General features: G+C 34.3%; 1 protein-coding gene across 3 annotated transcripts in view; it reads left to right on the top strand.

The window, feature by feature from the left end:
- FSTL5 (follistatin like 5) overlaps positions 1-21,643 on the top strand; it is a 753,549-nt gene that overhangs the window by 648,391 nt on the left and 83,515 nt on the right. For all 3 annotated transcript variants that reach the window (XM_045984612.1, XM_045984593.1, XM_045984601.1), the window contains exon 12: positions 23-141. In XM_045984612.1, the coding sequence (XP_045840568.1) occupies positions 23-141 (119 nt within the window). The remainder of the gene's footprint in view (positions 1-22; positions 142-21,643) is intronic.

The following is a 21,643-nucleotide window of genomic DNA, read 5'->3' as shown; positions in this document are numbered from 1 at the left end:
TGAATGTGTTTTTATTCCTAAGGTCTGGGAATTGGAAACATGTTCTATGTTTTTTATGAAGATGGAATCAAAGTGATACAACCCATAGAATGTGAATTTCAGAGGCACATTAAACCTAGTGAAAAGCTCCTTGGATTTCAGGCAAGTATTTAAAAACTTCCTTTGCAGTTTTATGGGGCAGTTTTTGTTAAGTAGAATAATATTTCAGAAACACAAGGAAATCCATGCATATATGAGATGTTCGGGGAGGAGAATATTAAAATTGTGATAGGGGCTGTTATTCTATGCCAGTTTAATATTTGAGAAAGAAAAGTGATATATTGTGGATTCCTAGTTACTTGTTCTAATTAAAGTAAAGACAATAGAAGTGAAATGTGTAAGATCAACACAGTATAGTAAGTTTACCTACTCCTTAATTTAGGATGTTTTACATATGGGTAGGCAATGGATACTTTAACAAAATGAAAGAAAAAGCATGCATATAATCTGATGGGAAATTGAGGTCTATTAGTTGCTTTATAAAGATGGACTTCTTTTTATTTTTCATCTCATTTTTATGAGGTCTCAATGGAATGAATACTTTAGATTTATATACAAAAGCATTAGTTTTTTTTTATTTATTTATATGTACATTACCCATCCAGAAAGATTTTTTTTTATGTGAAATATTGGTACAGGATTCAGAAAATAAAATGAAATTTAACAAAATGGGTATTGTTATATAGATTATATAGAGACAATATTTTAATAAGATAATAAATTATAATTATTTTATATTATCATAACTATATGTATCTCTTCACATAAACATGTGTACACCAAAATATGTAATATTAAATTATCTATGTTATTTATGTATTCCCATACACGTTTGGACATGAACCAAACACCCAATATAAGATAAAATATTGGTAGACCTCATCATGGACCCTCTCTTGATACTCATTTTTAAGGTTGGTATGGCCGTGAGACATGAGTAAAATAAATATTTAATGCCACAATTTAGATTTCTTATTTTTATTCTTTTTTTTAATTTCTTATTTTTTTCTATAAACATATAATGTATATTTATCCCCAGGGGTACAGGTCTGTGAATCGCCAGGTTTACACACTTCACAGCACTCACCATAGCACATACTCTCCCCAATGTCCATAACCCCCTACCCCCTCTCCCAACCCCATCTCCCCCCAGCAACCCCCAGTTTGTTTTGTGAGATTAAGAGTCACTTATACTTTGTCTCCCTCCCAATCCCATCTTGTTTCATTTATTCTTCTCCTATCCCCCAACCCCCATGTTGCATCTCCACGTCCTCATATCAGGGAGATCATATGATAGTTGTCTTTTTCTGATTGACTTATTTTACTAAGCATGATACCCTCTAGTTCCACCCACATTGTCGCAAATGGCAAGATTTCATTTCTTTTGATGGCTGCATACTATTCCATTGTATATATATACCACCTCTTCTTTATCCATTCATCTGTTGATGGACATCTAGGTTCTTGCCATAGTTTGGCTATTGTAGACATTCCTGCTATAAACATTCAGGTGCACGTGCCCCTTTGGATCACTACGTTTGTATCTTTAGGGTAAATACCCAGTAGTGCAATGCTGGGTCATAGGGTAGTTCTATTTTCAACATTTTGAGGAACCTCCATGCTGTTTTCCAGAGTGGTTGCATGAGCTTGCATTCCCACCAACAGTGGAGGAGGGTTCCCCTTTCTCCGCATCCTCGCCAGCATCTGTCATTTCCTGACTTGTTAATTTTAGCCATTCTGACTGGTGTGAAGTGATATCTCATTGTAGTTTTGATTTGTACTTCCCTGATGCCCAGTGATGTGGAGCACATTTTCATGTGTCTCTTGGCCATCTGGATGTCTTCTTTGCAGAAATGTCTGTTCATGTCCTCTGCCCATTTCTTGATTGGGTTGTTTGTTCTTTGGGTGTTGAGCTTGCTAAGTCCCTTATAGATTTTGGACACTAGCCCTTTATCTGATATGTCATTTGCAAATATCTTCTCCCTTTCTGTCAGTTGTTTTTTGGTTTTGTTAACTGTTTCCTTTGCTGTGCAAAAGCTTTTGATCTTGATGAAATCCCAATAGTTCACTTTTGCCCTTACTTCCCTTGCCTTTGCCGATGTTCCTAGGAAGATGTTGCTGCAGCTGAGGTTGAAGAGGTTGCTGCCTGTGTTCTCCTCAAGGTTTTTGATGGACTCTTTTCTCACATTGAGGTCCTTCATCCATTTTGAGTCTATTTTCGTGTGTGGTGTAAGGAAGTGGTCCAATTTCATTTTTCTGCATGTGGCTGTCCAATTTTCCCAGCACCATTTATTGAAGAGGCTGTCTTTTTTCCATTGGACATTCTTTCCTGCTTTGTCGAAGATGAGTTGACCATAGAGTTGAGGGTCTATTTCTGGGCTCTCTATTCTGTTCCATTGATCTATGTGTCTGTTTTTGTGCCAGTACCATGCTGTCTTGATGATGACAGCTTTGTCATAGAGCTTGAAGTCCGGAATTGGGATGCCACCCACTTTGGCTTTCTTTTTCAGTATTCCTTTGGCTATTCGAGGTCTTTTCTGGTTCCATAAAATTTTAGGATTATTTGTTCCATTTCTTTGAAAAAAATGGATGGGATTTTGATAGGGATTGCATTAAATGTGTAGATTGCTTTAGGTAGCATCGACATTTTCACAATATTTATTCTTTCAATCCAGGAGCATGGAACATTTTTCCATTTCTTTGTGTCTTCCTCAATTTCTTTCTTGAGTACTTTATAGTTTTCTGCATATAGATTCTTAGCCTCTTTGGTTAGGTTTATTCCTAGGTATCTTACAGTTTTGGGTGCAATTGTAAATGGGACTGACTCCTTAATTTCTCTTTCTTCTGACTTGTTGTGGTGTAGAGAAATGCAACTGATTTCTGTGCATTGATTTTATATCCTGACACTTTACTGAATTCCTGTACAAGTTCTAGCAGTTTTGGAGTGGAGCCTTTTAAGTTTTCCACAAATAGTATCATATCATCTGCGAAGAGTGATAGTTTGACTTCTTCTTTGCCGATTTGGATGCCTTTGATTTCCTTTTGTTGTCTGATTGCTGAGGCTAGGACTTCTAGTACTATGTTGAATAGCAGTGGTGATAATGGACATCTCTGCCGTGTTCCTGACCTTAACGGAAAAGCTTTCAGTTTTTCTCCATTGAGAGTGATATTTGTGGTGGGTTTTTCATAGATGGCTTTGATAATATTGAGGTATGTGCCCTCTATCCCTACACTTTGAAGAGTTTTGATCAGGAAGGGATGCTGTACTTTGTAAAATGCTTTTTCAGCATCATGATTGAGAGTATCCTATGGTTCTTGTTCTTTCTTTCATTAATGTGTTCTATCACATTGATTGATTTGCGGATGTTGAACCAACCTTGCAGCCCTGGAACAAATTCCACTTGGTCGTGGTGAATAATCCTTTTAATGTACTGTTGAATCCTATTGGCTCGTATTTTGGTGAGAATTTTTGCATCTGTGTTGAGCAAGGATATTGGTCTGTCGTTCTCTTTTTTGGTGGGATCCTTGTCTGGTTTTGGGATCAAGGTGATGCTGGTCTCATAAAATGAGTTTGGAATTTTTCCTTCCATTTCTATTTTTTGGAACAGTTTCAGGAGAATAGGAATTAGTTCTTCTTTAAATGTTTGGTAGAATTCCCCTGGGAAGCCGTCTGGCCCTGGGCTTTTGTTTGTTTGGAGATTTTTGATGACTGTTTCAACCTCCTTACTGGTTATGGGCCTGTTCAGGTTTTCTATTTCTTCCTGGTTCCGTTGTGGTAGTTTATATGTCTCTAGGAATGCATTCATTTCTTCCAGATTGTCAAATTTATTGGCGTAGAGTTGCTCATAGTATGTTCTTATAATTGTCTGTATTTCTTTGGTGTTAGTTGTGATCTCTCCTCTTTCATTCATGATTTTATTTATTTGGGTCCTTTCTCTTTTCTTTTTGATAAGTCTGGCCAGGGATTTATCAATCTTATTAATTCTTTCAAAGAACCAGCTCCTAGTTTCGTTCATTTGTTCTATTGTTTTTTTGGTTTCTATTTCATTGATTTCTGCTCTGATCTTTATGATTTGTCTTCTCCTGCTGGGTTTAGGGTTTCTTTCTTGTTCTCTCTTCAGCTCCTTTACGTGTAGGGTTAAGTTGTGTACTTGAGACCTTTCTTGTTTCTTGAGAAAGGCTTGTACCACTATATATTTTCCTCTCAGGACTGCCTTTGCTGTGTCCCACAGACTTTGAACCGTTGTGTTTTCATTATCATTTGTTTCCATGAATTTTTTCACTTCTTCTTTAATTTTCTGGTTGACCCATTCATTCTTTAGCAGGATGCTGTTTAGTCTCCATGTATTTGGATTCTTTCCAAATTTCCTCTTGTGATTGAGTTCTAGCTTCAGAGTCTTGTGGTCTGAAAATATGCAGGGAATGACCCCAATCTTTTGATACCGGTTGAGACCTGATTTAGGACCCAGGATGTGATCTATTCTGGAGAAGGTTCCATGTGCACTAGAGAAGAATGTGTATTCTGTTGCTTTGGGATGAAATGTTCTGAATATATCTGTGATGTCCATCTGGTCCAGTGTGTCATTTAAGGCCTTTCTTTCCTTGTTGATCTTCTGCTTTCATAATCTGTCCATTTCAGTGAGGGGAGTTTTAAAGTCCCCTACTATTATTGTATTATTATTCATGTGTTTCTTTGATTTTGTTATTAATTGGTTTATATATTTGGCTGCTCCCATGTTAGGGGCATAGATATTTAAAATTGTTAGAACTTCTTGTTGGACAGACCCTTTGAGTAGGATATAGTGTCCTTCCTCATCTCTTATTATAGTTTTTGGCTTAAAATCTAATTGATCTGATAAAGGATTGGCACCCCAGCTTTCTTCTGATGCCCATTAGCATGGTAAATTGTTTTCCACCCCCTCACTTTAAATCTGGAGGTGTCTTCGCATCTAAAATGAGTTTCTTGTGGACAACATATAGATGGGTTTTGTTTTTTTATCCATTCTGATCCCCTGTGTTTTTGATTGGGGCATTTAGCCCAGTAACATTCAGGGCAACTATCGAGAGATATCAATTTAGTGCCATTATTAGCCTGTAAGATGATTGTTACTGTATATTGTCTCTGTACCTTTCTGATCTACTACTTTTAGGATCTCTCTTTGCTTAGAGGACCCATTTCAATATTTCCTGTAGAGCTGGTTTGGTGTTTGCAAATTCTTTCAGTTTTTGTTTGTCCTGAGAGCTTTTTATCTCTCCTTCTATTTTCAATGATAGCCTAGCTGGATAGAGTATTCTTGGCTGCATGTTTTTCTTGTTTAGTGCTCTGAATATCATGCCAGCTCTTTTTGGCCTGCCAGGTCTCTGTGGATAAGTCTGCTGCCAACCTAATATTTTTACCATTGTATGTTACAGACTTTTGTTCCCGGGCTGCTTTCAAGATTTTCTCTTTTCACTAAGACTTGTAAATTTTACCATTAGGTCACGGGGTGTGGACCTATTCTTGTTGACTTTGAAGGGGGTTCTCTGCACCTCCTGGATTTTGATGCTTGTTCCCTTTGCCATATTAGGGAAATTCTCTCCAATAATTCTCTCCAATAGACCTTCTGATCCCCTCTCTCTTTCTTCTTCTTCTGGAATCCCAATTATTATAATGTTGTTTCGTCTTATGGTGTCATTTATCTCTCGAATTCTCCCCTTGTGGTCCAGTAGCTGTTTGTCCCTCTTTTACTCAGCTTCTTTATTCTCTGTCATTTGGTCTTCTATATCACTAATTCTTTCTTCTGCCTCATTTATCCTAGCAGTGAGAGCCTCCATTTTTGATTGCACCTCATTAATAGCTTTTTGGATTTCAACTTGGTTAGACTTTAGTTCTTTAATTTCTCCAGAAAGGGCTTTTATATCTCCAGAGAGGGTTTCTCTAATATCTTTCATGCCTTTTTCGAGCCCGGGTAGAACTTCAAGAATCGTCATTCTGAACTCTATATCAGACATATTACCAATGTCTGTATTGATTAGGTCCCTAGCCTTCGGTACTGCCTCTTGTTCTTTTGTTTGTGGTGATTTTATCCGCCTTGTCATTTTGTCCAGAAGAGAGGATATGAAGGATCAAATAAAATACTAAAAGGGTGGCAAATACCCCAGAAAAATTTGTTGTAACCAAATCAGAAAGGATCCCAAATTGTGGGGGGGGGAGAAAGGGGATAAAAAGAGGTTCAGAAAAAAAAGAAAAAAATTTAAAAAATAAAACAAATAAAGAAAAAATATATATTTTAGATAAACTAGTCAAAAAACGTTAAAAAAGAAAAGGGTTTAAGTTTTTAAAAAATTTATCAGAAGAAGAAAAAGAAAGAAAAAATATTGAAAAAAAAAATTGAGTTAACCGCAAGACTAAAGAATCATAGGGAGAAAGGAATGAGTTCCGTGCTTTGCTTTCTCCTCCTCTGGAATTCCGCTGCTGTTTTAGGTATTGAACCTGCTTTCCTTGATAGATGAACTTCGTCCTGGCTGGATATTTTGTTGATCTTCTGGGGGAGGGGCCTGTTGTAGTGACTTTCAAGTGTCTTTGCCCAAGGTGGAATTGCACCGCCTTTACTGGGGGCCAGACTAAGTAATCCACTTGGGTTCGCTTTTAGGAGTTTCTGTTCCCTGAAAACTTTCCGTAGAGTTCCGGAAGACAGGAATGAAAATGGCGGACTCCCAGTCTCTGGCCTGGAGGAGCCGAGAGCCCGGGGCCCCACTCCTCAGTGTGCCCCCAGAGGACAGTACCCAATCACTCCCGTATCCCTAGCCTCCAGTCATGCTCTGAGCTCACCCAGCCCACGACCAGTTCACGGTAACCCCGAGCTGAGAGTTCAGTCCTCGGCTCTGTCTCTGTAGCCAGCTTCTCCGTTCTAACACCTGCAAGCTCTGCAACACTCCGACACCCCCGATCCTTCTGTGACCCTGCGGGACCTGGGGCCACGGTGACCCTGTGTGGGCTTCACCCTGGTTTAGCCTCTGGAGCGATGTCCCTCAGTGGAACAGACTTTTAAAAGTCCTGATTTTGTGCTCCGTTGCTCCGCCGCTTGCCGGGAGCTGGCCCCTCCCCCCGTGGCCTATCTTCTCGTCGTTTTGGATTCTCTTCTCCGCCAGTCCTACCTTTCAGAAAGTGGTTGATTTTTTGTTTCTAGAATTGCTGTTCTTCTTCTCTTCGATCTCCCATTGAATTTGTAGGTGTTTGCAATGTTTAGATAAGGTATCAAGCTGATCTCCTGCTACCTGATATAGTCTCAGCCTGCTACTTCTCCGCCATCTTGACTCCTCCCCCCATTATTTAGATTTCTTATTTTGAAGTCCTATTTTCAAACTGGCCACTGTTGTTGTATATTGATAGATGGAGACAACAATTTATACCTTAGATCTATGCCCTAAAATAAGAAGAAAAAAAGTATATGGGTAAGATAAGATAGTCCAGCTTCTCTCCAGATATTCTATAGTAAAAAGACCTCTTACTTGAAAGAAAGGAAACAATTTAACTCAATATGTCTATTATTGTTTAAAAGAAATGAAACCATTTTGGGGTACATGGGTGGCTCAGTTAGTTAAGCATCAAACTCTTGGTTTTTGCTCAAGTCATGATCTCATGGGTCATGAGCTGGAGCCCCATGCTGGGCTTTCCACTTAGCAGGAAGTCTGCTTGAAGTTTCTCACCCTCTGCCCCTCCCCACACTGATGTATGCTCATGTGTTCTCTCTCACTGTCTCTTAAATAAATAAATAAAACTTTAAGATAAAATAAAATAGAATAATAAGATAAAAACAAATGAAACCATGTTTAATTTAAAAATATTTGTTATAATATAAATTGCTAAATGGAATTATTATCATTTTTGCTGTTATGGTTTAATAAGTCAGAAAATATTTTAAATTGCACATATAACTTTGTTTTGTTTTATAATCATATAACTGAGACCATCTTGAATAAAGTACATATGTGTATGTAAATAAATAAATGCATATATGAAAATATAAATATTTGCTTATGATAAAGCAAATCATACAATTTTATACCACATTCGTATTTTCATAAAAGCATTATGGATGAAAAATCTGGGCTAATTCACAGATATAGGAAATGTAGCATCAAAATGATTTGAATCAAAGTAAAATAATTTTGTAGGAGAATATATCTCTGAGTCTTACAGGACCAGCAGTTTTGTAGCTGACACAGATGTGTTGGTCATATCACAGAGCTTGAAACTTCAGTTATTAACTAATAAGATAATCTGTGAAACCTTTACTTTTCATCATAAAACTGTCATGTCATGAATTTGATTTGAAAGTTTAAAGACAAAGAATTTTCTTCCAGAGTACTAGAATTATACCATTAACCAGTACTCTGCAAACCATTAACCAGTACTCTGCAATTCAATGTTGAAGATTGTGCTTTTTCAGAACATTTTTTGGTGGCTGTGGTTGAGTTAATTTAACTATTTGGAATCTAAAGCTGAAAAAGGAAGCAAAAACTTGATGTGACACTGACATGTCTGGACAATAGGGATGACTTACCTGAATTCCTCTTTCTTTAAAGCTTTTGAATACATAGGCTTCTCCTAAAACAACTGAAGTAGAAATCACATAGGATTATGTATATCTATCTATCTCTATATATCTGGCTATATATAGTGAGAAATTACATACATACATATATCTATAAATTATATATGATTTTCTCTAAAAATTAAAAATTAAAGTGAAAACCAAACCCCATGATAGCAGTTTTCAATCATTTCCTTCAACCTGTGAACCCCTTATCTGGAAGCATACATCAACAGTATGTCAAAGCCAGGATAGTTACAAAGAACTAATTTATTGCATCAGATTTTCCAAATCACAGCCTATGGAAATCTTATATTCATCCTACATATGAGTTTATGCTAAGAATGCATAATTCAAAAATGAAAGAAAGTATGTTAGCTTACCTATATTATATAAAACAAAAATTTACAAAAATTAATATTCTAATGGAAGAATAAGCAAAAAGAGTAAGAAACATCAGATTTATACTTTTGAGAACAAATATCAATGTTTTTTTAAAATTTTTTTTAAAGACTGATTTATTTATTTTAGAGATAGAGAGAGAGAGACAACATGAATGGTGAGAGGGGCAGAGGGAGAGGGAGAGCATCTTCAAGCAGACTCTCCACTGAGGGCAGAGTCCAACATGAGTCTGAATCTCATGACACTGAGACATGACCTGAGCCGAAATCAAAAGTTGGCCCCTTAACTGAGTGAGCTAACCAGGTGCCCCAAATGTATGTTCTTTAAGTTATGGTCTTTCTATTGCTTTGGATGTTGAAATTGCAACAGACATTCATTTCAGCTGACCAATATATATTTTTAAAGCATTAGGAATAATATTGAAAATTGTGACTTATCTAAAACTATGTCCTACTTATAATTGTTAAATGCAGACTATAGAGACATTCTATGAATACCAACAAAGAAAGATATTTCCCATGTAACTAACATAGCCCATATATATATGAAATAAAGACTACAACAAGTAAACTTTTATTTCATATTGCTCTGTTATTTTTTATTCCTAAATAATTATTTCTTATGCGAAGCTATTTTATTTTCTGTTTAAACACAAGAGAGATGTCAATTTCAGAGTGTGTAAGCTATCTGGTGTTACATTTCTAGATTTACATTTCTAATTATAAAATAATGTCCTGAGGAAATTTTTGAGTATTATGTAAAGAGAAAGCTTTTCTCCAGAGAAACAGAATCAATAGAATTAATATCTGTATATATATCTATCACTATCTTTATCCCCATCTCCATCTATCTCTGTCTCTGTCTTTCTCTCTCTCTATTTTTTTATTACAAGAAATTGTCTCAGGTGATGGCGGGTGGGGTGGCAAGTCTGAAACCTCTAGGTTGGGAACAGCCAGCAGGAAATTCAGGTAAGACTGAATGCTATAGACTGGAGTCTGAAATCCACAGATGAGGCAAATAGACCGGAAATTCAGACACAAGCTCCTATTGAAGCCTTGAGTTAACAATCTGTAGACAGACTGGAAACTCAAGCAGATTTCTGTGTGGAAATCTTCAGAAAGAAATCCTTTGTCTTTGGAAAAACTCATTCTTAAATATTAAGGCCTTTAATCTATTAGATGAGGCCTACTCATGTTATAGAAGATGATCTGTTTTGTAAAGAACAATTGTGTTAATCACCTCTAAACAACCTCACAGCAACATCTTGACTGGTGCTTGCCCAAACAATAGAACACCATAGCCTAGTCATAGCCTAGTTAATATACAAAGTTAACCGTCACATCTTAATATCTCTTTTGGTCAAGGGCCTATTTATTTCATGATTGTATTCCCAACATTTGGTGTACAGTGCCTTGCGCATGGCAGATAGTCAAACAATATTTGTTAAATGAATTTAATGAAAATTCCATTGCTTAGAGCCTCCATTCTTTTATGCATTCTCGAAGTTTAAACACATATGTCTAATTTCTTCCTCACCTTAATATTGTTCCTTACTTTACAATTCCCACAAAACAGTGTTCTTCTTACGTGTTTGTGAAAATTGTTTCATAGAATAATTTACCAATAAATTGTTCAGCATAAATATAACCTCATGGTCTATTTAATTCAGGATCACATAGTCAAAATGTACTGTGCAAATATACTGTATAAGATAGTTTGGAGTTCTATTACAGGAAAAAGAAAACTACTTCCTTGCGATTTTATAGAAGATAAATCTCTTGAGCAAGAGTAGTGGAAATGAGTCTATTGAAATTATTTTTTCCCATGAAACGATTAAACATGAATATAATATTTTTCAAAGTCATTGCTGATATTATGAAAATGGCAATGCAATTTCCAATATAACTCATTAGTTAGTAACATTTGGATAAAAACTGGAATACTTGGAATGTAGAATTTTCCATCAAACCTCTCAGAAGATGCTATTTGCTTGCTTTAAATAAAAATTCAATTTTGGTGCAATGTCAGATTACATCGGGTTTCAGCTTTTGATAGTGAGTTGGTGAGGATTCATGCAACATGATTTAGTTATACTTTCATCACTTTTTTCTTTTTTGTTATATAGCCTTACTAGATAAGACTCTTGCTATATTTATCCTAGTTGTACACATGATTTCATCTTGTCCCGTACAGTATGAACTTCAAGCAAATAGAATTCCCTCCCAGACTTATGAAGGCAAACTGAAAAGGGTTGAAAAAAATGTTTAAATTGCAGACTCAGGATAACGGGCTTTTCCAAGATGACTCTTTTCTTTTCCTCTAGGTTTCACCTATGTAGTCATCTTTAACTACTATTCTTTTACTTTTTTAATATTTTTTTATTCCATTCCTTCTGTGTTTGCTTATTAGAGCTCTAGCTGTTGTTCTTCATGTACACCATAGTGCTCTTTATTTTTTCATGGGTACTAGAAGAGCTTAAATGACAATCCCATGTATCTTATCGTGCACAGGTCTTATATCTGGAGACATGAAAGTTTTATTACTAGTTTTAATGGTGATTTCAATGGTGCTGAACTGCTGGGGAATGCACTTTCTATAGGAAGTCTGATGTGAATCACCTCTAAAATGTCTCTTTTCTAGGTTTGGAATTCCCACATATGAAAATTACTTTACTTTTATAAATAAATACTACCAGAACTCTATTAGAATGGAATTCGTCCTTAGGAACAGATTATGTACAGTGTTCAGTATACTTAGATATCAAGAAATTGAAGCTGAAATTAGAAATAGGCAAACACAACAGTGCACATTTCTTTCTCTGTTGGTGCTCTCCCTTACCTCAAGCGCTACAGCTTTCTGGGCATTCAGCCATTCCCTTACTTAATCCTTCCACATTTCCTTTTTCATCATTTCATTCTGTTTCTTATTCAATTACCGTTTCTCCAAACTCTGTCCACAAAAATATTGGTTAAAACCCCAGTCCCTTTAGGGGCACCTGAGTGGCTCTGTGGGTTAAGCCTCTGCCTTCGGCTCAGGTCATGATCTCAGGGTCCTGGGATCAAGCTCCGGATCGGACTCTCTGTTCAGCGGGGACCCTGCTTCCCCCTACCCCTCTGCCTACTTGTGATCTCAGTCTCTCTCTAATAAATAAATAAAATCTTTAAAAAAAAAAAAAAACCAGTCCCTTTAAGTGACACAGACCATTTCCTCATGAAGCCACTGAACAAGCTTTTGAATTCAATGCCGACTGTACATTTCAGAGAGGAGTGTTTCCCCACTTACTCTTTTCTCAGTGGGCCTCTATTTCTGCAAGGTTTATCTTAAAAAGAGTTTAGAATGATAAAGATTTCAGCTTTTGTCCCTTAGTGGTTGCAGTGATGTCCTGCAAAGAACTTCCTAAAGAGTAATGTAAACTACCTTGTTTCTTAGTAGATTAGTCTGTGGGTGTTGAGAGAAATAAAATTTATGACATCGGTCTTTGAAGCCCTAAGCCTGAAGAGGCCTTAAGCTTGAAGTTTAAAAATCTAGTGTTTTAAAATTCTTACACTGTGCTTCTTACAGTCTATAAGTATGTAAACTTGACGGGAGAACAACAATGGGAAACATGTGAATTGTGCAACAGCCGTGTTAATGGATTTGAGTAACAGGTGATTTTATATAAGAAAGCAGATAAAGTCTTCTTCAAGAATTATTAATGAGAACCACCCAAGTAATTTAGATAATTATGATCAGAATGCTGCATATGTCTTAGGCAATCCTTTGTCATTTTGAAACACTTTTTTTTTACATGAGAAATAAGGACTCACTATACACATACAAGTGCATTCTATGCACTTCAGAAAGAAATATGTTCATAGTAATTTAGAATTTTCAATGAAAATTGCTTAAGGATAAAATTGAAGTTTAACTTATAAAAATCATTCATTCAGACATCCTTACACATGAAAACTTTTCACTTGAAATTTATAAAATCACATCAATTTATCTTAAATAGATCTTAAACTACAGTTCTGGTCTAAGATTTAGTTTTACTCACAACAGAAGTACCAATTCCTTTTTCCAAAGTAATAGATTTGCATGATAAAATAAAATAATGCAAAAAAGCATAGATAAAAATTATTAGTTTCTTTCTTCATGTCTCCCTATTCCCAGTCCCACTGTATGCAATTAATTACATTTATTACTTTACATTTATTCACTTTAAAGATTATGCTCAGTAGTGGTAGCTCTTGAATTATATTTTCCGTTGGTGTTTCTTTACAGATGATAATAATTTTGCTTACGCATTTCTTAAATTTTCCTCTTTCTAAATATTTTGACAATTATGTAATAATTTTAATGCTTTGGGCATTAGATTTATAATTCTAATGATTTATTTAAATCTTTGTCCTTGTTTTTCTTGAAATTTCCTAAAATTTCTATGTAACTTTATTTTTCCAAGCTGTTGCTTGATTTCTTATTGTTTATATCTTATATTTCAAATATAGTAGTCAAAACTGCAATTTAACACCAAAGGTTGGTAAAGGTTGATCATTCCTTTAATATCATTTTCGTATTTCAGATAGATCATAAATCTCACTTCGCACAATTTAAGAGGTTGTGTAGAAAGAAAAACAACAGCAAATTGTACTTTATTAACTGTTTGAATGCTTAAAAAAAAAAGTATTGCTGAAAGAATTTAAAATGACAATTTTGCATTTTTCCATATACTTCTCATATAATGATCTTATATGTTTCTCAGATGAAAACTGGAGATACAACTATCTAATAAGAATTAAAAAAAAAACAAAACTTAAACTTCAAAATTATTGTTTATCTCCTAACTATTTAAGATAGTAATTCATTACCCATTAAAACTCCTTTTTTTGTATTTGAGTAATTTGTCTTCAAAATTTTATTTAAACAGTTTTAGAGGACACACAGTAAATTAAAGACAAACCTAAAGTTCATCTTGGACTTGCCAAACAACACAGCAATCTTTCCATTCCCTTTTGAAATCTCATCTGTGCAGTGCTAAAGAAAATGGAACACAAGCCACTATCCAGTGGCACAACTACTAACAGTATAAGCTGCCCAATATCACCACCAAAGTGTTTCTTATTTCAGAAACTGGATCCATTTACTACTCTATCTTCAGTGTTCTTTCTTCCATCTCGAAAAAGACCCTAAGTGTCCCTTCTACCTCACCTCGATTTTGAGATGAAAAATGTACTCCCTGAGTTAAGGGCAGAAGAAAATGGGCTTAGCATATTTAAAAATCTATATACTAGTATCATTTTCATTGAAGAATAGTAACTTTTAATGAGAAAGTCACAGGGATAAGAGGTGAAGCACAGGGAATACAGTCAATGGTATTGGAAGAGTGTTGTAGATGATGGATGGTAGCTACGCCTGTGGTGAACACAGCATAATGTCAGAAAATTTCAAGTCACTGCATTGTGCACCTGATGCCAGTGTAACATAGTGTATCTACTGGACTTCATTTAAAAAGAAGTAACTGTTTAATGTGTAATGTTCAGCATATAGTTATCTACTAATATAATTTCTTAAAAGTGTATTTTTTTACTGATATCTTATGAAATTATTTGAAAAACTTAAAGGTAGAATAAAATAATAGCAGATCTGCTTAAATAATCTATATACATTTTAGGGGATTTGCATTGAACTAAATTGCAGAGGCATTTTTGGTGAATTCTCTATATGGTTTTCATGTTATTACTCAAGAATATTTCTGAAACTGATAGTGTGGCAGAACTCCTATCTAATTCATCAGTAAGAAAGAGACAACACAAAATACAATTCTGTGGGCAATATAAAAAGTAAAAATTTATTTTCAAAGAGAAACGACAAAGAAAATGTACCTTTAGTTTGTATTTTCTTACTTATAACGAAGGTAGTTATTTTGTAACATAACATTTATTTCTAAACATTTGCAGAATATGCTTTAAAATGAGTCTGTTTTCATGGCTTTTATTTAACTGATACAAACATAACAAAATACATAGGTGTATAAATTATTTGGTCAGTATTTTTTCACTATAGTAAGAAGTAGACTATAAGGTCATTTGCAATAATAATTAAACAATAAATAATATAAATCATATTAAAATAATTTTTAATAGTCTTTCATTTAATTTTTGATTTTTAATTTTTTTTAATTTTTAATTTCAAATTATTTTTTAATTTAATTTTTAATAATTTTTAAAAGAATACTCACTTAAAAGGTAAAGTGTAATGTTATTCAGTATAGATATTCTGATGTGGAACAGATTTATGTGTGTGTTAGAATAAGGCTTAAAAATAGAAATGCATATAGTTATCCTATAAACAGCTTTATACTTTGTGAAGATAAATCTATCACCCTTCAAAATAATTCGTTTCAGTAAATAGTCTTGCAAAAATTATTATGCCTGTCTTCCACATAAGGCACTTATGTGCTGGACAATATGGGAAGATGGAAGAACTCGATCAAAATGACATGTCACCATCTGCATTGTGAGATTATGTGTTACAGAAAAAAGCTCAATTCCTAAATGATATTACACAGTGTTTAACCAAATGTAGATACTCCCACAACTGTAAAATTAACTCAGTTTATGCTTTTAGATCAACACTACTTGAATAGTTACAAGGTAAAGTAAGGTATTCACAGGAAGAGATTACAAATGCATTTTTTTAAAAGGTAATCAATAAAACCTGTGTTGCTCAACTAATGTCTCTAAAAAGAAAAATTAGTAAAATGCGCATTATCAAATAGCATGCATTGCTACTAAAAAAAGAGAGAGAGAGAGAGATGACCATTTAAAGAAGGAAAAGAGGTGTTATATTGTTTTTGATATTCTCTCATTACAACTGTTCAATCCTTTTCCTTAAAAGTTTAACTTTGTTTCCTCTTTATCTTATGGCCTTATAATGATAATAAATGATTTAATTTACTCCATTTTAATATAAGAATTTCAAAGCATCAAAGTAAATTAATCCAAAGAGATTCCTTACAATGTCTTCTAAAAGCAAGCAATTGTATTTTGATAGATTTCATTTCTCTGTGCTCTGATCATATTACTTAAAGCAATTACAGATTTCAAAATAAATAATACCTATGAAGTAGATAATCAGTAAGGCAAAGGAAATGAGCGCCACAAGTTGGACTAAAGTTAAAAAACTCAAGTTCAGTTTTGGGAGCCATGTTTTAAAACCACATTAACAAATTATCATTAATATTTGAAGGACTTTTATGTAAAATTTAGGATAAAATGAATTGTTTCAAGAACAAGAACCATATGATATTCTCAATAGATGCTGAAAAAGCATTTTACAAAGTACAACATCCTTTCCTGATCAAAACTCTCCAAATTATAGGGATAGAAGCTACATACCTCAATATCATTAAAGCCACCTATGAAAAACCCACCACGAATATCATTCTCAATGGAGAAAAACTGAAAGCTTTTCTGCTAAGGTCAGGAACACGACAGGGATGTCCATTATCACCACTGCTATTCAACATAGTAATAGAAGTCCTAGCTTAGCAATCAGACAACAAAAGAAATTAAAGGCATCCAAATCAGCAAAGAAGTCAAACTATCCCTCTTTGCAGATGAAATGATACTATATGTGGAAAACCCAAAAGAATCCACTTCAAATCTGCTAGAAGTTGTATAGGAATTCAGTAAAGTGTCAGGATATAAAATCAATGCATAAAAATCAGTTGCATTTCTTTACACCAACAACAAGACAGAAGAAAGAGAAAATAAGGAGTCAGTCCCATTTACAATTGCACCCAAAGCCATACGATACCTAGGAATAAACCTAACCAAAGAGGCAAAGAATCTATACTCAGAAAACTATAAAGTACTCATGAAAGAAATTGAGGAAGACACAAAGAAATGGAAAAATGTTCCATGCTCCCGGATTGGAAGAACAAATATTGTGAAAATGTCTATGCTACCTAAAGCAATCTACACATTTAATGCAATCCCTATCAAAATACCATCCATTTTTTTCAAAGAAATAGAACAAATAATCCTAAAATTTATATGGAACCAGAAAAGACCTTGAATAGCCAGAGGAATACTGAAAAAGAAAGTCAAAGTTGGTGGAATCACAACTCCAGACTTCAAGCTCTATTACAAAGCTGTCATCATCAAGACAACATGGTACTGGCACAAAAACAGACACATAGATCAATGGACCAGAATAGAGAGCCCAGAAATAGACCCTCAACTCTATGGTCAACTAATCTTCGACAAAGCAGGAAAGAATGTTCAATGGAAAAAAGACAGCCTCTTCAATAAATGGTGCTGGGAAAATTGGACAGCCACATGAAGAAAAATGAAATTGGACCACTTCCTTACACCACACACGAAAATAGATTCAAAATGGATGAAGGACCTCAATGTGAGAAAGGAATCCATCAAAATCCTTGAGGAGAATGCAGGCAGCAACCTCTTCGACCTCAGCTGCAGCAACTTCTTCCTAGGAACATCGGCAAAGGCAAGGGAAGCAAGGGCAAAAATGAACTATTGGGACTCCATCAAGATCAGAAGCTTTTGCACAGCAAAGGAAACAGTTAACAAAACTAAAAGACAACTGACAGAATGGGAGAAGATATTTGCAAATGACATATCAGATAAAGGGCTTGTATCTAAAATCTATAAAGAACTTAGCAAACTCAACAACCGAAAACAAATAATCCCATCAAGAAATGGGCACAGGAGGGGGCGCCTGGGTGGCTCAGCGGGTTAAGCCTCTGCCTTCAGCTCAGGTCATGATCTCAGGGTCCTGGGATCGAGCCCCTGCATGGGGCTCTCTGCTCAGCAGGGAGCCTACTTCCTCCTGTCTCTCTACCTGCCCCTTGCCTACTTGTGATCTCTCTCTCTCTCTGTCAAATAAATAAATAAAATCTTTAAAAAAAAAAAAGAAAAAAGAAATGGGCACAGGATGTGAACAAAAATTTCTGCAAAGAAGACATCCAGATGGACAACAGACACATGAAAAAATGTGCCACATCACTCAGCATCAAGAAAATACAGATCAAAACCACAATAAGATACCACCTTACAGCAGTCAGAATGGCTAAAATGAACAAGTCAGGGAATGACAGATGCTGGTGAAGATGCAGAGAAAGGGGAAACCTCCTACACTGTTGGTGGGAATGCAAGACTAGGTATCCAACTGTCAGAAAAATTGTACAAGGGGATGTGTTCATTTGGCATTTAAAGAAATGTTTAATTGATCTTTTTATTGATGAATCTTCTAATCAATAGTTGGAAGGGACTATTTGAACAGGTATTTTCTGCTGCTACTTAAAGAAACTAGAGTATAGAACATATTATAAAGAAATAAACCCCATATTCCCATGACATTCATTAGTATTCATAATGATGTCATGATTATGAGTTTTTCATTATTTTAAAGAAATGTTTACATACTATAGCTCATCTTGTTTGCTCTCATTCATTCTTTCTGTCTTCTTTTCCTTTCCTTTTCTTTTTTTTTTCTGGTCAGTTAACCTCGTTTTATTTGATAAGGAAAAAATTTGTTAATCTTTTTTTTTCCCACTAGCTAACCACCTTACTAATTGTGTTTTGTAAAACAAAGTCAGAAAAGATGATTATTACTTTTATGCAAATCAAATCTTCATTATGTGTCTCCAAAACATTATGGAAAATTGGAAAACAAAATGTAAAAATATGTAGGCTATTATAGTTCATGAAATATAGCCCCTAGAAAATTTTGCATATGAAAATAACAGGTATGGAACACCTAGGTGGCTCAGTAGGTTGCACATCTGCCTTCAGCTCACATGGTCTTGGGATCATAGGATGGAGCCCTGCATGCATCTCCCTTCTGATTCTCCCTGTCCCCCTCCCCCTCCACCCTGCTCATTCTCTCTCTCTCTCTCTCTCTTTCTCTCTCAAATAAATAAATAAAATATTTAAGAAAATGAAATAACAAGTAACATCATTGATCACTTGAACATTTCATACATGATTTTATTTAATGTGCATAATAATCCCATGTGATAGGTAATATTGTTATACCACTGCAGTAAATGAGGGTCAAAAGGAGTATTTACACCACTAATGTGAATGTAAACCTGGACATGACCTCTAGGTCTGGTTGACTTCAAGGACTATTTTCATAACCTCTCTAATACACTGTCCCTAAAGAAACTGGTTCTCAATTTATGACAGTGTAATGTTTTCAACTCCATTTTTATTATAACACTAAAAGTCATAAATACAATCTTCTTATGTTAAAATAATTGAAAATTTCTGTAATGTTTTCTTTGTACTTTTGATATACTAGAATCAAAATCATGCTGTATGATGGCTTTCTAAGATAGGCCAAATTAAGGCAAATCACCTCCTGCATTTCCATGACTACCTATGCTTTGACTAATATGAGCTAGACTCTTTATACACTTTAATATATGAAATGGCAAATAGAATTAGATAGATTAATATATGTAATTATAGAAAAAAAACAGTTGTATTGCTCAGGTATAAGCAGTAATCGCAGTTAAAAGTTGATGAAAGTATTTAAACTTCAGGTCTTTCTTTTTTTAAAAAAAAATCCACTGATATTAAATTAATAATACATTATTGTAAAATCTCATTTTTTTTTAAATATTGTAAAACCTGTTTTACAGGTTTCATCAGAGTATACTGTTTTTGGTGTATTCAAAAAAGCTTAACCCTGATTACATTAATTTCCAGATGGCTATGAAAAATATCCTAGGAATCCCAACCTAGACATCCCATATAGTACAAAAGAAACTTTGTTTCATTTGTCTTGATTCATGATAACTTGAACGAAATCTCATTGAGAATAATTATTTGTATTCTATTGATTAAGTGAACACTATTTTTTAAAGTGTTTCATTATTTACTCTTCTATATTTCTCAGTAGACTCAGATTATGGCAGTTTGGATTTTAAAAAGAGAGAGACAGAAAAGAAAGCTCAAAATCAGTTGTTTCTTAAAGTATTGGGGGGAAGAATCACTTTGGTTTTTGTTCAATCTATTTCTTTAACTAGTAAGTATTTTTCATTCCAAGAAACATTCCAGACAATTTTGACAACACCCAAACTGATCTAAATCCTGTTCATAAAGATAAGTTTACTGATCATAGGAACACATGACTATTATGGCAATGTCAAATTACTATAAAATCTTCTAAATGTTTATTTTCAATTTCTGTATTATTCTCAGCTTGGTAACAAATGATATGCCAACTGGCAGCTGTTCGCAGACAACATTTTGAATAGTGCTGTTCTAAAATTCAATTTTTCAATCATTCTGGATGACATGGCATGACTGAGAAGTATACACTTTTGACTTTTTTTTTCCTACAATAAGTGATATTTAAACAAGTATTTACTGTGGACATATCGTATCTTTACTAGTGTTTGGAAAAATGTAAAAATATGGGAAGAGCAAAGGCTAACATTTTAACTGATGATGATAGTACAGGGTTATATGCCAAGTTTTGTGGCACAAAATGTAAATATAATAGAAGTTTAGACAAGAAGAAAATCAGGAAGACCAAAAGTCACATAGGTATTGGAAATATGATGGCCAAATGTACATTGAAAATAATTTGATTAATAAAATGTGTGGTATGCTCTTTAATGTCTGTGGAAAATCATTGGTTTTTATGAAATTTTGATGTGAATATTCTAGCTAGAACTGACTATTTGTTGGAAAATAATGAAGATCGTGTTATACATTTTGAATAAGATTTTTGCAATTTCTTTCTTTCTTCCTTTTTTTTTCTTCCTCAAAGTCCCTCTACTCCTACCAACTCTCAATTACTGCCAAAGAAGGGAACTGTCATGACAGTCTTAAGAACATGACTGGTAGAGAAGCAGAAAAATTTATCAATGCAGAACTACTAAAATCAAAGTATTTTCAATAATTAGTGACCAGATCAGTAAGGCAACCAGGTCTACGATATACCTAAAAATTTTCAAACTTAAATGCTACATATTGATCAGAATATCAAACCATCTTTCTCTCATTCTTTGACTTAATATACATGTACAATAGTTCAGAACTACCTACCTAGGAGTGTGTATCTACCACTGTTGGGTGAATCCACGTGCTGCCAAAATCAGTGCCTAAACTGGGTGAATACATGTTAGATCACCTTATATGTTACATATTTATTTCTGCCTTTTTAAATAATACTAATGCCAGTTTATTTTTATTCAAGTTCTGTGTATTGCTTACTGTATTTATAATCCAAATTATGCAAAAGATCAGATATTTACTTTTCTGTATAACTTTAGAGAACTCTAATCTATTTGTATTTAATTACCTAGCCTTTTTTGTGCTTTTGTTTCCTGTGCTCCTAGGCCTGGCATTCCTTAGATTGTTGTCTACTTCTAAACAAGATATTTTATATACCAACCATACTTATATTCTGTATATAGCCTTATACATGATTATTATTATTAATTTTACTCTTTATTTTATCACTCGATAGTCTTTCTTTTATTTTATGGAATTGTTTAGGTTGTTTTTTTTATAAAGTTTCCTAATATAAACCAAACCTTATATATCTTTACATAGATAATGTCTGTCTATATTATCTGTGTACTTCTCCCTCTCTGTCATCTA

The sequence above is a fragment of the Meles meles genome, chromosome 2 (genome assembly GCF_922984935.1).
Source record: "Meles meles chromosome 2, mMelMel3.1 paternal haplotype, whole genome shotgun sequence".
Classification (NCBI taxonomy): domain Eukaryota; kingdom Metazoa; phylum Chordata; class Mammalia; order Carnivora; family Mustelidae; genus Meles; species Meles meles.
The sequence above is the reverse complement of the archived record's forward strand: the minus strand, read 5'-3'. Positions and strand labels throughout refer to the sequence as shown.